This window comes from Ochotona curzoniae, unplaced genomic scaffold, assembly GCF_017591425.1.
Source record: "Ochotona curzoniae isolate NIBS_2020 unplaced genomic scaffold, NIBS_Ocur_1.0 contig_3190, whole genome shotgun sequence".
NCBI classification, from domain to species: Eukaryota; Metazoa; Chordata; class Mammalia; order Lagomorpha; family Ochotonidae; genus Ochotona; species Ochotona curzoniae.
Window position 1 is genome coordinate 14,693,148 of NW_024465751.1, and position 16,757 is coordinate 14,709,904.

A 16,757-nucleotide genomic window follows, 5' to 3' on the forward strand; every position below is an offset into this window, starting at 1 on the left:
TCCATGTTGGCAGATGGCAGTGATGGATTCTCCTCTCCACCCTTGCAGTGCCGGCTGTTAGACCGTGGTTGAGAATGTGACTGAAGCTTTCCAAATGACTGAGTAGTCCACTTCACAACCACCAAGCCCCCTGCACCGAACCCCGCTTATTACACATTTCTCTGCATTTTGGAATGACATATGGAATAGAATAAATTTGTGACCTGCTTTATATTGTGTTACTCTTTTCAAAGATTTATTTTTACTTGAAAGGCTTTTATCTGCTGATCCACTCTTCCAAATGGCAATAAAGGCAGGTCCAGGGTAGAAGGCAGGAACTCCATCCTGATTACCCCCATGGATTGCAGGAAACACAAGTATGGAGCCAACTAGGATAGAAGTATAGCAACTAGGACACACAACAGCACTCCTATGTCAGATACCAGCATTGCAAGCAGCAGCTTCAGTGTCTGTGCCACCACACTGGCTGCTATAATATGTTTATTAATTAATGCTAGGTACTTATAGACTACTCTGTTTTTTCTTCCTGTACTTTTGTAGATGTATGTATGCCTTGGGAGAGACCGAGTAGGAACGTGCTCATATCTGCTGGTGTCTGCTCTTCTAAAATGCCCGCAGTGGCCAGGGCTGGGATAAGCCAGGTGCCCCACATGGGTGACAGGGACCTGGTTACTTGGGCCAACACGTATTTTATTGGCTACCAGGGTTTTTTAAGATTTATGTGTTTTGGGCCTGGCATGATGATTCCGTTGGTTAAGTCTCCACCTGCATATGCCAGCATCCCACATGGGTGCTGGTTTCTGTTCTGGCTGCTCTACTTCCCATCCAGTTCCCTGCTTATGGCCTAGAAGAGCAACAGAGAATGGCCCAAAGCCTTGGGACCCTGTACCTGTTTGGAAGACCCAGAAGAAGCTCCTGGCCCCTGACTTTGGTTTGGCTCAGCTCCAGCCATTGCAGCCATTTGAGAAAAATAGTAGATAGAAGATCTTTCTTCTGTAATTCTTTCCAATAAAAATGAATAATTTTTTAATTGTGTTTATTTTCATATAGTTACAGGCAGTGGGGAGTAGAGGCAGATCTTTCATCCACAAGTTCACTCCCTTCCAAAATGGTTGCCATATCTAGGGCTGGGCCTCGACCAAAGCCAGCAACAGCTTCATTCTGATCTCCCAGTTGGCATGCAGGGACTGGAGTAATCTTCCATTGCTTGACTTGAGTCATCTTTCCGTCAGTAGCAGGGAGCTAGACCCTAAACAGAGTAGTCAAGACTAGAAGTCCCATAAATGGTATGCCACTGTTGTAGCTAGCTGTTTAACGCACTGCATCACAGTACCAGACATAGTCATAGAAACTGTTAAACATGGCTAAACAACAGAGATTTGAATTAGGAACTCCATACCAGTTATTTAACCTCTTTAATTTATCCATATCTTTCCATTCCCCAGCTTACCTCCCTACTCTACTGGATTGTTTTTAAATTTAAATAACATCTTATTTCTTCTGTGATACATTAATATGTGTTTTAAAATTATTAGTATTTCCTAGAATATCCCATCAGTATTTAACTTCCCGACTTGGCATGCAAGCTCTTGCGCCCTTCTACCCGTTGGAATCTGGGTTCCAGGAAGGCTGCAGTTTCCATTTGGGCACTGTGTCTCATGAGTCTATGCAGTTTAAAACTCCTGTGTTTTCCTTGCAGTTTGTTTACTGAACAAAGTTGGTAGTTTGTTTTGAGTATTTACCTTCAGGTTTTGGCTAGTAGTACTCCAGAAGGGCATTTAACATTACATTCTATCACTTAATATTTTTAAACTATATGCTGTTGTCGGAAGGATAAACTGGGTCAGAAAAGCCGGATAACTTCAGAGTTCACACGACCTGTCAGTTGCAGGAACCAGAAGAAAAGCCCTGCTTGATTAGCCCATTGGTTCTCATTTTTTCCCTCTGCGGCATATACCTTCATGCTTTAGCTGATAATTCTGGTCTGTTGTATTTTGCTTGATTGAATTGAGGCATTACAAATTCAGTAGGTTGTATTATGTACTTTTCTTATGGAGAGAATTAAGATATTTTCTCTCTTCATATGTTATAGTGAGATTTAAGACTAAAATACATTCACATTTCTTTTAAAGTGACATCGATGTGGCCCAGCAGTTCAGCCTGAACCAGAGTAGAGTGGAAGAGATAACCATGAGGGAAGAAGTCGGGAACATCAGTATCCTACAAGAAAATGATTTTGGTAAAAGCAACAAATTGCTCATCATAGTATGATAGTATTTTGTGATACGAATAGCCTTTTAAAAAGCAAACATTATCCTCATTTTTATGTACTTGTAATTCCAGTCCATTTTCATCAAGAAAACTTTTTTGCCATAAGAACATTAAGCATTACTTCCACTTGCGTACCAAACTGAATGGCTCGGTCTTTACACCTGCCACATATGTGGTTATACAACTGTATTTTTATTGTGTTTGAAGTTCTAACAATGGAGTCATCTTCATTTTTCTTTTAAAATTTATTTACTTGAAGGATAGTCGGGGATTGTCCATCTGCTGGATTACTCCCCAAATGGCCAAGGTCTGGGCCAGGCAGGAGCCAGGATTTTTAAGCAAGTCTTGCACTCGGTTGGATGCTTTTCCAGAAGCATTAGCAAGGAGCTGGCTTGGGACTGAGCACCTGACTCAATTCATTACCTGTATAGATGCCACCCTCTATACTGTAACACCAGCTCCAGAAATGCTGACTTAATTGATCTACTCGGAAGGTTCAGTTATTCAAAACTGGCAGTAAGTCAAATTTTTCTCTTGATGAAAACACAGAAATTGTGAATGTGGCTATAAGGTAGTGTAACAGGTTATCCAAACTGGATAACCTCAGTTTGGAGCTAAGTGAATTTACTACTCATGACCCAGAATTAATAGTCATTTATAATTTAAGAATCTGTTTATAAGATTTAGGTGCTAAAGATTTCAGATTTATATACTAGGTGTTTCATTTCAAGATAAATAATAGTTTAGGAAGCAACTATTGCGTGTGAATTTGATTACCCTTAGCTGTGCTCCTTTATAGCCGTGGGCTTTGGAACCCTTTGAGCTAATGACTTGCTGACGTTTGTTTAGGTGACTTTGGAGTGGATGACCGTGAGATCATGAGAGAGGGTAGCGCTTTTGAAGATGACGACATGTTGGGAAGCAATAATGCTTCCAACCTCCTGTTGGAACCCGAACAGAGCACCAGCAACTTGAACGAGAAAATCAACCATTTAGAATATGAAGACCAATATAAAGATGATAACTTTGGAGAAGGGAATGATGGTGGAATATTGGGTAGGTCATGACGAAGTGATGATTATATTTCTTTATTGAGTGGTGTTGGAACAGCTGTGTAGATACATATGGAGGAATTGTGATCAGTTTAATCGAGGTTTTCTATAAAACTAACTAAGTATGTTTGAGCAATACCTAATGTTCTAAATAAATTCATATTATCCGAAATATTTTTTATGTGTTAAAAAGGATGAGAGATCTTTAACATGTAGTTCTCATTTTTATACACTGGGTTTAAGAGATCATGCAAACTGAATGAAGATTTGAATTTTTTATTTTTGAGTGACTGTTGCTTCCTTTGCATTTGGTTTTTAAATTACCTGTTACATTTCCTGTCCTAGATGACAAGCTCATTAGTAATAATGACGGTGGTATTTTTGATGACCCACCTGCCCTCTCTGAGGCGGGAGTGATGCTGCCAGAACAACCTGCGCATGATGATATGGACGAGGATGACAATGTGTCAAGTAAGCATTTCATGTTCCATCATTCTGGAGAGGATTATGTGACGTCCAAAATCATACATCAGTTCCCATGATTGATTTATGTCTCGTACTCTTGTATGTTTCACCCTGTGTCCCTACCTCTTTTTTAATACCAGAAGGGTTTCTTTCAGTTTCATGGAGGGATTTTTCCCCCTCTGATTTGTTGAGTACATGTTACATACCCAAACCTTTGTGACCCTGTTTTCTTTTGTTTTTTCCCCCAGTGGGTGGGCCTGATAGTCCTGACTCAGTGGATCCCGTTGAGCCCATGCCAACAATGACTGACCAAACAACGCTTGTTCCAAATGAGGAGGAAGCATTTGCTTTGGAACCTATTGATATAACTGGTGAGCAAACAAACCTTTAATCTATACCACACACAATGTAAGCTGCTAGTTGTGGCTCTTGCCTTACTGGCAGACTGTGGGTACTGTAGATAACTAAGCTGCTTTCTCTTGTTACAGGCATCATTCATAGAGTTTATAATTCAAGTATTTTGTAGAATATACAGGCTGCTAGGAAATAACGGTGGTATAAAGCAAGTTCTGTGCTGATGTGGAAGTGTTCGGGGGCTCAAGAAAAGATTTGAAATAGCAAGATAGAAATAATTTTTTTCTTTTATCGTTTAAAAAAATTACAGAACATGATGTTAAGAGTGGTTGTTCTTGGTTGAAAGAAGCAATTTGGGATATGAAAAAATTAGGAAGTGCTTTTTAAAATTTTCTTGATTTAAGGAAATAGGTGAAATACATGAAACTAGCTAAAGAATCATTTCAGACATGGTTTTTACTTTTAAGTAGAACAAGGTCAACCAACTCTGAGTTTCTTGCTGAAAATAACCGTTGATCACCTAAAATTGTGGCTTTGGTTTTTTATGAAACTAAGATTTTGTTTTGTTTTTTGAGGATTTGTTTACTTTACTTGGGAGGTGGTAAGAGAAAGAGAGCTCTGTCCGCTCATTCACTTCTCAAATGGCCCCAGCAGCCAGTGCTGGGCCAGCCTGACGTCACAGTCTGATTGCATCCAGATCTCCTACACTGGTGGCAAGGGCCTACGTCCTTGGACCATGTTCTTTTACTTTCCTGTGTATATCAACAGGGAGCTAACGTGTACTGTAGCAGCTGCACCTGAGCTGGTATTCATGAGAGGCAGCCATTGCAGGCAGCAGCAACTTAAACTCATTGCCAGCCTACCATAAACAATACCCACAATACCAGCATGAAGCCTGGTTCTTTTTAGAAACTATAAATGTAAGAATAAGTAAAGTTTAAACCTTATAGAACTCTCATAATTACAAAAGCACAGATTAAGTAAACTCTTGGACCCTGCCCTGTGACAGATACTACCGAGCTGTGGGAGAGGTAAAGAAAGAGTGATGCTGGATAAGGTGTTGCATTACATAGAATGAGGCAGCCAGTTCTTTCTGCCATTGTAAAAACCTTGGCTTCTTTCGGGGGCGTGAGCTTGGTAGCTGGGTGACAGGGCTTTGAGAGGGACTGTCACTTTTTTCTAAACTTTACAGAGCTCTGACGTTTTGTATTCTAAAACTCCATATGGAATATCAGACAAAGTGAAATCTTGAATTTATGTAATTCCATCATCATTTTTGCTTCTTAAAAACTTGGCGTAATGCCTTAGTTACTTAATAAAGCTACCGGGATTAGAAATGAACATAGAATATGGATCTAGGGTGGAGTTTCAGGTCCATCTGGCTGGGTTTGTACTCTTATACATGCCATATAGGATTTACAGCTTTCCAATGAGAGTAATATCATTTACAACCAGTTCGAGAAGGCTGAATATATGCCAAATACACCTAGTGTTTTACAAAGCAGGAGAAATGTTCAGGCCAGAACTAAGAGCTAACATCTCAAGAAAATGATCTTACTTTCTTTTCTTCCAGTCAAAGAAACAAAAGCCAAGAGAAAGAGGAAGCTAATTGTTGACAGTGTGAAAGAGTTGGATAGCAAGACAATTAGAGCCCAACTTAGTGATTATTCTGATATTGTTACGACTTTGGACTTGGCGCCACCCACCAAGAAGCTGATGATGTGGAAAGAGACAGGAGGAGTAGAAAAGCTTTTCTCACTACCTGCTCAGCCTCTGTGGAATAACAGACTACTAAAGGTAGTAGAGTTTGCAGAATTGTTTTTATTTCAATTGTTTTTATTTTGGCCATTTAAAAAAAAAACAATAACCTCTTAACAGTTTGAATTTTTACCTGACACGTTCTGCATATTTGTGGGGTACTGTGTGATATCTTGACACGTGTGCGGATTGCATCGTAATTAGAGCAGAAAAATGTCTCAAACATTTATCATCTTTTTTATGATGACAGCGTTCAGAATCCTTATTTCTAATTTTGTTTTTGTTTCTATTCTTAGAAGCATACTACATATCCTTATTTGTATTCACCCTACTGAAAATAGGACCCAGCGTTTTTTACCCCGTGTAAATATAAGCTAGTACCTGTTCCCACCTCTCCTTTGTCACTAATTTCCATTTTTTGATAACCACCCTTAAGATGCAACTGCTATGAGATTATGCAGTGTTTGTTTTTCTGTATTGGGATGATTTTACTTAAAATAACCTCTAATTCTTCAGTATTGTTGCAGACCATAGGATTTATGTCCTTGTTTGTGGTTGTAGGATTTCATTATGTGTATGTACCATGTTTTCTTTATGCAGTCAGTATTGATGGACACTTAAGTTATTGCCTGAATCATTTTTGATCAAGTGTGTGTCAACGTCTTCAAATCACAGGTTGCTTAGTGTAATCTCATGTAAATGTGGTGATGCCTGAGTGTTTTGTTTTCATTTGGTTTTAGTTTTTGTGTTTTGTTTTAAGATTTTCATGTTTACCTGAAAGATTTAGAGAGAAGAGGAACACACAGAGAGGTATTCCATCCACTGGTTTACTCTCCCAAATGGCTGCAGTGGCTGGAGCTTCTACCTGGTCTCCAGTGTGGGTGTAGGAGCCCAACTCTTGGACCATTCTCTGCTCTTTTTCCAGTCTATCAGCAGGGAGCTGGATGGAGAGTAGAGCAGCTGGACACGAACCAGAGCCCTTAGGGGATGTCATCTCCATGGTGGAGAATTAGCTCACTCTGCCTTGGTGCCAGCGCAAATCCCTACATTTCTGAAAGATAGATGTAGAATGGATTTTCTCGGTGTTAAAAAGGCCACCGGCATTTTTAATAGTTCTCCACCCTCAGCTTCCATAATAAATTAATATTTTACCTTGATGTATGCTGTGCTTGAAATCTGTATTCTTTAGGTGTTACTGTGAGTCAGACATGAGGTAGTTCTACTTTTCCCAAAATCAAGCACTTGATTTGATGGAAATTTTTGCTCATTAATGGGCCTTTTTCCCCTCATGTTCTGAAATGTCCAGATTCAGGCCATTTCAAAGCACAAAGACTTTGGAGCAGCAGCTCTCTTCTGAAAACACTGTCATAGAACTACTTTGAAGAAGGTCCTTAGGGTGTCTGCTTGTGGATTCATCATTTAAAATTTTTACTAAAAATTAACTTAAAATGAGAAAAAGCCACTTCTGTTTATATTGTCAGGAATACTGCAAATTCTGAAGAGTAGACCATTGTTTCAGCAGTAGTATTCACACATCTACCTGCTTGGTGAAATATTATGTAGCCATTAAAAAATATTTTAAATGATAGTAAGTTTAATAGATAGTAAATGGGAAAACTACAGTGCAAAACTATTTGAATAGGGTACCAGGTTAGATTGAATATTTAGGTAACTGCTGACAACTTCAAAATTTTGAAGTCTAGACAAATTATTTCCAACTTTTCTAAAATTTCTATCATTTTAAAATCCATACTGGGAAGTGAATATACATTGCAGTACTTGTCTCTATTCCCAAATAAAAGGAGGATGCCCAATGAAACAGTTACGTATACACCTTGGCAATATGATGCTAGCTGCTGTACCTACAGTGCCATTAAACACGGAAATAGCAGGAAGTTAAACTTGTAGCTATTACCACAGGACTCTGCCGTGATAATATGGGGAAATGGCGGAAGGGAAGAGGAGGAGAGGAGGAGGGAGGCTAGGAAGGGATCCCTGTACCTACAAAACTGTATCATGAGAAATAGCTTTTTAAAATCAAGATGGAATAAAGTATGACTATGATATAATTATACAAGTGGTACATTGATCACAATTATATTTGTTAAAACATATTTAATTAAGACCCAGAATGTCGGTAATGAGTTTTCATTTAATGTAGTAATGTTATAATTGAACTTCTAGCTCTTTACACGTTGTCTTACACCACTCGTACCGGAAGACCTGAGGAAGAGGAGGAAAGGAGGAGAGGCAGATAACCTGGATGAATTCCTCAAAGAATTTGAGAACCCAGAGGTTCCTAGGGACGACCAGCAGCCGCAGCAGCAACAGCAGCGCGATGTTATTGGTTGGTTCTGTTTGGGAAGTTCACTGTGGCAGTTTACATTTTGCAATTTAAATATTTTACTGAAGTTTTACCTTTATATTGCTGAAGTAAAAGAAATCAGGAATGGAAGAGAATACTTAAAATTTTTAGACAGAGAAATGCATTGGATCTGATTACTTCGTCTTTTTAGAAAATTCGTGGATAATGTGTTAGTAACCTGTGTGGATTCCAGAATTTTCCTGTATGATGTATATTGTATACTTAATTCTATTTTCCACAGATTGTTTTGAAATCCCCTGGTACATAGGGAAGGTCTGAAGTTCAGGACTGATGGGTAGTCTGCTAAAGGATTGCCTTGCAGTGGAGAGAGTTAAGATTTGTGTTTTTCTTTTTTTGCTTATTTGAAAGAGTTACAGAGAGAGAGATCTTCCATTCTGTGACCATTCCACAATGGCCAGGGCTGAGCCAGGCCGAAGCCATGAGCTGCTTCTGGGCCTTCCATGTGCTGCAGAGGCCCATGGGCATGGGTCAGCTTCCGTTTCTTCCTAGGCTCGTTAGCCGGTGCTGGGGTGGAAGCGGAGTGACCAAGACTCAAACCGACGTCCACGTGGGCTGCCAATGCTGCAGCACGGTGGCTTAAAACCAGTACAGCACAGTGCCAGCCCCAGACTTGCACTTTTAAGACTCCTTCTACCTTTATGTTTAATAGATTGAATCATTTGTGTCAACTTAAAATTGACTCTTCATTAGAGAAAGGACGAGTGTTTAGTGCATTAGTTTTAAAAGCAAATGGACAAAGTGTTCACAGCTCTAACTGAAGTCCCCTTTCCATATGACCGATTGCAGATGAGCCGATTATGGAGGAGCCAAGCCGCCTGCAGGAATCCATGGAGGCCAGCAGGACAAACATGGACGAGTCAGCCATGCCCCCGCCACCCACTCAGGGGGTTAAGCGGAAAGCTGGGCAAGTTGACCCAGAGCCTGTGATACCTGTAAGCAAGCAAATATATTCAAGACTGTTGATTGTTTGTTGTAGTTAATAGCAGATTGCTTAGGGACCTCTTGAAGCATGTGCTTTAGGTCAGAAATGGCAGCCTGTGACAGGAACACAGTTGGTCTAAGAGGGAGATGTTGGGAGTCTGCAGCCTGACCGTCTTTGCATAGTTTTTCTTTGGTCATCAAAGTAAACAGTTATAGTATGTATAACCCTGGATTCCAAACTTGGTCTGATTTATTTTTAGCAAACACTCCTGCAAATCTACTTTAGACTATTTATTAGTAATCACATATGCTTATTTAATAGCTGAAAACAGGCACTTTGTGGCAACTTCACCTTGGCTGAGAGTAAGTTCAGGTAAGATAGGAAAATTAAGCGTAAAGGAAGTAGCAGTTTGTTCCAGGGCTTGCCAATCTTTAGAGTGAATAAATTTGAGCAAATGAGGCTTTTAGATAACATTGGGCATCTAATTCAATATGCCAGAGGAAAGGGTAGAAATTTTTTTCACCAGTTTAAGATTTATTTATTTTTTATTCGAAAGTCAGATTTGGAGAGAAGGAGAGAGAAAGATCAGAAGGAGAAAGATCTTCCATCCACTGGTTCATGCTCCCAGTGGCCACAGCGGCCAGAGCTGAGCCAAGCTAAAGCCAGAGCCTCCTCCAGGTCTCCCACATGGGTGCAGGATCCCAAGACCACAGTTAGGGAGCTAGAAGGAAAGCGGAAAAGCCAGAACACAAACTGCTGCCTGTGTGGGATCCTGGGCCATGCAGGCAAGGATTAGCCGCTGAGCCGGTGTCCTGAGCCCTTCTCTGCCCTCTTTATGGTAATGATTTGTCAGTGGGAGCGTTTTTCTTTGTGATCTCAGGAATGGAAACAGGTAGATTGTAGGCTGCTGGAATACCACTCTCCTGATACTTTTGTTTCTTTATGGCTTTTTTTTTTTTATTAATAATAATACTAAGCCTGAGAGAGAGAATGCAGAGAACTGCCCTAGAAAATCTCAGCCCTGCTACTTGCTGATACAGGAGTTCCAAGGCTTTTGTTGGAAATCATAACTTTTAGGATTTTAACTTACAGTGTAATAACATTATGATAATGTTATGTAATAATAGTTTGCAGCCCTGGGATAAATACCATTTTTATTTTGCTCTCTTCTAAAATACTACTAAAGTAAGTTGCTGGTTGTACACTTGCATTTTTTTTCTTGTTATTTGCAAAATTCTTACTTAGTTCTTTTCAGCACTGAATTCCTGAAAGATAAAAATAAAAAGTGTGTTTTAGGTAAGGTAGTAGTTAATTTCTCTGTAAATTACCGTGGTGCTATAAAAATAAACATGTTGGGACAGAAGGGCACTAACTCTAATATTTCTTTTGTATTTTCATATTTTTAGAAGACACTGCACTTAAAATACTCAAATTGTGCCATTTTTCTCATGTTAAGCCTCAGCAGGTAGAGCAGATGGAAATCCCCCCTGTGGAGCTTCCCCCTGAAGAGCCTCCAAATATCTGTCAGCTAATCCCCGAGTTAGAGCTTCTCCCTGAAAAAGAGAAGGAAAAAGAAAAAGAGAAAGAAGATGATGAAGAGGAGGAGGTAATGAAACCTAAACAGATATTAACTGAATACATTCTCGTTTCAGATTTAGCAAACACCTTCAGCCAGCATTTCATAGTGGTGCCTAATTGATGTTAAATGTTAGAGTCACAGAGTGTTCAAGTTCAAAACATATTTAACCCAAATTTCTTACTAGCATAAAAAAATCAGTAAGCATCACATCTTGTGCAGTGTTCTGTAATTTATGGACTCCCCTAGCCTCTTGAAAGACCTGTACTGACTCGGAGCCTGTTGTTACCGCCCTGTGGTCAGTGGTTTACTGCTGGGAGGATTCTTGGCCCATTGCGTGCTCTCTTCCATTCGCCTGGGTTTCATTTTTGTTTTAGACTTGAGTGAGACATAACTAGCCTAAAATAGACGGAGAGGGGTTGTACTGTGGGTATTGATTTCTTTTGTAGTACGCCCTATAGACCAGCGTTAGTAATTCAACTTAGCTAATCTGTGGGCTTCTTGGTGCTGGTTTACAATGATTTTAACAGTTGGGCAGGAAAACAATCATCTACATGTATTCAGTTGAAAGGACCAGTATCCTCAGTTGCACAGTTTACATCCCCATATGAATTCCTTAATTGAGCCAGTAATGAAAAAAAACCTCAGTGAGCAGCGGCTGTCTGTGGGCCATATATGCCCTTCAAGACTAATGTAGAGCGACATTTTGACCAAATTTTTACATTTTATAGAAGATTCTTTAGTAATTTAAGAAAGCTTACGGTAAATGCTGTGTGGTTTTCCAGCAACATTATATGCAATTTTCCATTAGAATTTATGATCTGAGTTAACATAGAACTTTCAGAAGCTATAGAAATATTTGCCTATGCAGCAGAAGAGTTTTGTGAGCTTTTTGGGGGTCATTTTCATTCAGGATGAAGATGCTTTGGGGGGTGACCAGGATCAAGAAGAGAGAAGGTGGAACAAAAGGACCCAGCAAATGCTCCATGGTCTTCAGGTATGCCTGCATCATCTTCAAGAACTTGCTCACATTGTGAAACACTGTTCCTTCAAAAACAGGTTAACCTGTTAGCACAAGAAAGTGAAACTTTATTGAGCTTTAAAAAAAATGTATTTTAATTAAGTAGATAAACTGTTAGGCCACAGGAAGCCTGGGAGGCACTGTGTTCATCCTGAGAACTGTAGCAGTAGTTGCTTAGCGTATCTGCATCCGTCGTTTTCGTTAAGCCAAGGTGACCTATCGAAACACATTGAACTTGTTGGATCAGGTTTAGCAGCATCAGCTGGTACTTATCCTGGGCTTTAATAAAACAATGAATTAAATTCTGGCAAGTAAATGCTAGATGTTGCTATTGTATTGCATTAAAAACACCAAGAAAATTAATTACTTTAATAATTCTTCAAAAGAGCTTCATTATCTGTTTACTTCATGATATAATTATGAGTACTTGAATCATGGTGTACTGTTTATTCAAAGTTCGTCACCAGCCCCAATAAATTTATAGTGCATTTTAAATTAATTCATCTTTTCTGTTTCATTGCAGCGTGCTCTTGCTAAAACTGGAGCTGAATCTATCAGTTTGCTTGAGTTGTGTCGAAACACGAACAGAAAGCAAGCTGCAGCAAAGTTCTACAGCTTCTTGGTTCTCAAAAAACAGCAAGCTATTGAGCTGACGCAGGAAGAACCATACAGTGACATCATTGCCACACCTGGCCCAAGGTTCCATATTATTTGAAGAGCTAAAGGCATTATGGCTAGTGTTTATTTCACTAGTGCGTCCAAATTGCCCCCATGTGTAGGGCACACAAAACCCTTTCAGAAAATTTAGGTTTTTGTCTGTACAAAGTCTCTGCCTTTTTCTTTCCTTTCCCCCCCCCCCCCCTATTACATTAGGTTTATCAAGTTCATTTTTAAAGGAAACTGCTTTAATGGGCTGTGTTTGTGCTTATGGAGAAAACAGCACCCCAGGGACCCAGGAGACTATTTAAACAGTTCAGGACACAACGTGTGCAATATCAGTGCATGTAATAATGTAACAGTCAGATGTCATGATTTTTATCTTAGTTCTCCATCACTACATTAAAAGTGAAAACTTGTCTAGAAAAATGCCCAACGGGAATAATTTTTTTAAAACCTTCCTGTCACAGTACATGGGCAATCTTGTTGTCCACTGTGCGTGGGGAGGGTACTGGAAACAGGAAAGGCCATTGTCTTGAGATGTGTTTTAAAATGTAACTCCATAATCGGTGTATGTGAAACTGTATTGTGGCTGCTCCCTGTCAGCCCTGAAAGACTGACTCGGTTGAAAGTGTTCTCTTTTGTGAATCATTCCAGTTGAGTCTTTGTTATCCTGGAGTCTGTTGTCTTAGTGATGCTCTAGAGTGAGCAGACGAAAAACTCTAGAGTCACATGACCATAGGAAACATTTACAGTGTTCCGGGAGCTCAAAATCGGGAGTTTTTAAAAGATAGTTGAATATACCCATTTGCATATTCAGATCATGAACATAGAAATTGCTCTGTCTACCAAAAAGGCAGACAGCTGGGAAGTTAGACGTGGTTGACTTAACCTTTTAGCAGACAATGCTGTAAAAACTAATGGCTTCTCTGATATTTATTATAAAAGTTAGTACTGATCCTTTTCCAATGCCGCACACTCCTGTGTTTGGAATTTTTTATTATTAATGGCTTTGCAGTTGAAATCCTGTATCTGGTTTCCTTTGATTTAAATGAAGAAATACATGCGTCTAAGTAAAGGCTTTATTAACAGACCAGATAACACCAGAAATGATGTGACTATTGTGATTATGAAATTAGGTTTTTAACTTTCTAGGACAGAGTTACACTGAGAGTTCTAGCTTAAGTGTTGGCACTTTTATGGGAAAAAAAAAATACTTCTTGAAACACAGACTTCAGTGTATGCCCAATAATTTAAAATCATGTGAAATGTTTTAACTTTGTGAACTCGTAATTACTGTTTTAATGATTCAGTTTCTCAAGAATGGTAATTGTATAAAATTGCTATTGCAGCTTTATTTTCAATATGATGTGCCTGTAAACCATGGATTCCTCCCCTTTGTAAAAAGACATTGTAGATAATTAAATGTTTGATTATAGAAAGGTCATTAGTTTCTTGTTACACATTTTGTTGGTCTGTTTTTTGTTGCCTATTGGGTTTAATATTGTTCTTGAAAATAGTTAAGGCTATGTTTATGTATAACTTTTCTAATAAAAGTTGTGTTATAAGCTGTAGATTTTAGAGTATTGATTTATGTAGTTGGTGTTTCTCAGAAAAAGCTAATAGGAAATTTAATGTAGCCATACTAATTTGGAATAGTTTTCTCTACATGTTAAATGATTTTTCAAAAGTGACTGAAAAATGAAAACCTAGACTAGATTGTAATTTAACTGTGTGATCTGAAGCTTAAATGTCTAATCAACATGTCTTAAAGTGTGCTAAGAAAGCCCTGACACACAGCCTGTGGAAGGTTCAGGTGGTCAGGCGTCTAGCCAGAGAGACGCTTGCACCTATACCATAGTCCCCACTTGACTTGGGGTGGGACTTCATGCTGATGGCACCCAGGGAGACAGCAGAGGATGACTCAGGCAGCTAGACCCTTGTCACTCGCTTGGGAGAGCCACATGGCATCCAAGGTCGCTGCCTTTGCCTGGCCCAGTTCCAACCCCAGTAAGCACATGGCTGAAGTGGCAAATAGATCTCTGTCATTCTGCATTTTAAATTATTAAAAAGCTTCAAAAATTTTTTAAGAAAAATGTGATTATAAAGACATTGCATGGATTTCAGTTTTTTAGTATTCAAATGAACATTGAGTTTTTCCATGAACTTTCTGAAGGGCTGTCATAAGTTGTACCATGCCTTTTGGTGTATGTACTCGGGATTCTAAAAAGCATGGCCAGGTGCTGTGGATTTTGTAAAGTGCATCAGAGAAGCCCAGCAGAAGACAACCATCTAGGAGCTTGACCTGCACCTACCTTTACACTCAAGCCTCTGACTAATCATGTGAGCTTTAATATACCCAGATTTACGGATTTAGATCTTGATATCTGTTAAACATAAATACTTAGATAGTATTTGTAAGAGGAAAGCTATTTTTTTAAGTACCAATTACCCTCATGCCCACCTTGAGCTAGGCTAAGATAATAGTGTAATTAACCTGAAGGTAAGTGGTGTCAAGATGGTGCATTACCATCTTATGACAGAGGATTTCAGCAATGTCCAAAAAATATTCTCTAATGATAAAAGGTTTTGCTGAAACTAAATTGATGACCCCAGGACAAGTATTTGGCTTATTAAATGGCAATGCTCCCACACCCATATCCTTGTACATGAGACTCCAGCTTCCTGCCAACAGAATGCAGGAAGCCACAATGTGGCTCAGACAGTTGGCTGCCTGCCACTCTACTGGGAGACTTGAATTGAGTTCTTGCCTTGTGTTGAACTTGTGGCTGGTGTGGGCTCTTCAGTGAACCAGTGGGTGAGAGCTCATTCCTCCTGTCAAGTCAGACTTAGAAAATAAAAGCACAATAAAATAAAGGGCTATCAGCAGACCTGATGTTAATGTTCCTACAAACGTCAATAAATTCTGTTTTGTTCATAAACAAGGAAGCATTGAAAAATAAAGTGAAATGGTGTAACATTTGTATGTTGTCATTGCATAGGAGAATACCTAAAATTAGATGGATGATTTGAATATGAAACCAGTTGAGGTGGCATGACAATAACAGTGGGATTATACAAGTTGGGTCCTAATCAGTTGTGAATCATTAAAAGTTAATTTCTTAGTGATGTCCATCGTTAAGTCATTTTTCATTTTTAATTTCCAATTAAAAATTTCCATTAAAAAAAAACTATATAAATATACAGATTCAACGCAATCCCAATAACATTCTTACAAAAGCTAATCAGGAAACACATAAGACCAGGAATAGCCAAAGCTATCCTGAGGAATTAAATCAAGCTGGAGGAATCACAATTCCAGACTTCAAGACATGTCACAGAGCAGTGGTCATCAAAACAATCCGATACTGGTGCAGAAACAGAAGCTGGAAGAACAGAATAGAAACACCAAAATGGAGTCCATACATGAGTAGCCAACTAATGTTTTTGAGAAAAAAAATCCAGGGCAAAACCTCGTCTCTTAAGCAAATGCTGGTGGAACAGTTCGATAGCAGCCTGCAGAGATGATCAAGGACCTTAGTCTGTACCCAGAAATCAGCCGATTATTACAGGGAAACATAGTAAGCACTTCAAGATGGAGAAATAGGGAAAGACTTCTTGGAAAAGACACCAAAAGCACAGGTAGTAAAAGCCAAAATAAACTAATGGGACTACATCAAACTAAAAAACTTCTGTACAGCAAAGGAAATGATCAACAAAGTGAAGAAACAATCAACAGAATGGGAGAAAATCTTTGCATACTGCATGACTGATAGGAAACTAACATCCAGGATTTACAGAGAGCTTCAGAAACTCTGGACAGCAAAACAACCCTGTGAAGGGCAAAGGAAATGAATAGACATTTTTCAAAAGAACAAATTCAGATGGCTAATAGACATGAAAAAATGCTCAAGCTCCTTAGCCGTCAGCGTGATACACATGAAAACCACATTGAGGTTCCACCTAATTCCAGACAGACTGGACTACATTCAGAACTCAACATGTTAACACCTGCTGGTGCAAATGTGGGAGGGAAAGATTACTCTCGCTGCTGGTGGGAATGTAGGCTAGTACAACCACTATGGAAATCAGTATGGAGAGTGCTGAGAGAAATGAAAATAAACCTGCAGTATGACCCAGCTACCCCACTTCTAGGAATATGTCCAAAGGAAATGAGATCTGCGTATGAGTAGGGATCTGGAATCCTATATTCACAGCAGCACAATCTACAATAGCAAAGACATGGAAACAGTCCAGATGCCCAACCAAAGAGGGAGTGGGTAAAGAAACTGTGA

At 39.2% G+C, this 16,757-nt stretch overlaps 1 protein-coding gene across 1 annotated transcript in view; it reads left to right on the forward strand.

Annotated features, from left to right (window-relative positions):
• RAD21 (RAD21 cohesin complex component) overlaps positions 1-14,036 on the forward strand; it is a 29,173-nt gene extending 15,137 nt beyond the window's left edge. Inside the window, exons 5-14 of the mRNA XM_040979387.1 lie at positions 2,133-2,239; positions 3,121-3,327; positions 3,669-3,794; positions 4,037-4,159; positions 5,716-5,939; positions 8,085-8,247; positions 9,073-9,218; positions 10,665-10,814; positions 11,698-11,781; positions 12,329-14,036. Coding sequence (XP_040835321.1) covers positions 2,133-2,239; positions 3,121-3,327; positions 3,669-3,794; positions 4,037-4,159; positions 5,716-5,939; positions 8,085-8,247; positions 9,073-9,218; positions 10,665-10,814; positions 11,698-11,781; positions 12,329-12,520 — 1,522 coding nt within the window. The 3' untranslated portion in view covers positions 12,521-14,036. The remainder of the gene's footprint in view (positions 1-2,132; positions 2,240-3,120; positions 3,328-3,668; positions 3,795-4,036; positions 4,160-5,715; positions 5,940-8,084; positions 8,248-9,072; positions 9,219-10,664; positions 10,815-11,697; positions 11,782-12,328) is intronic.
• The last annotated feature ends 2,721 nt before the right edge of the window (positions 14,037-16,757 follow it).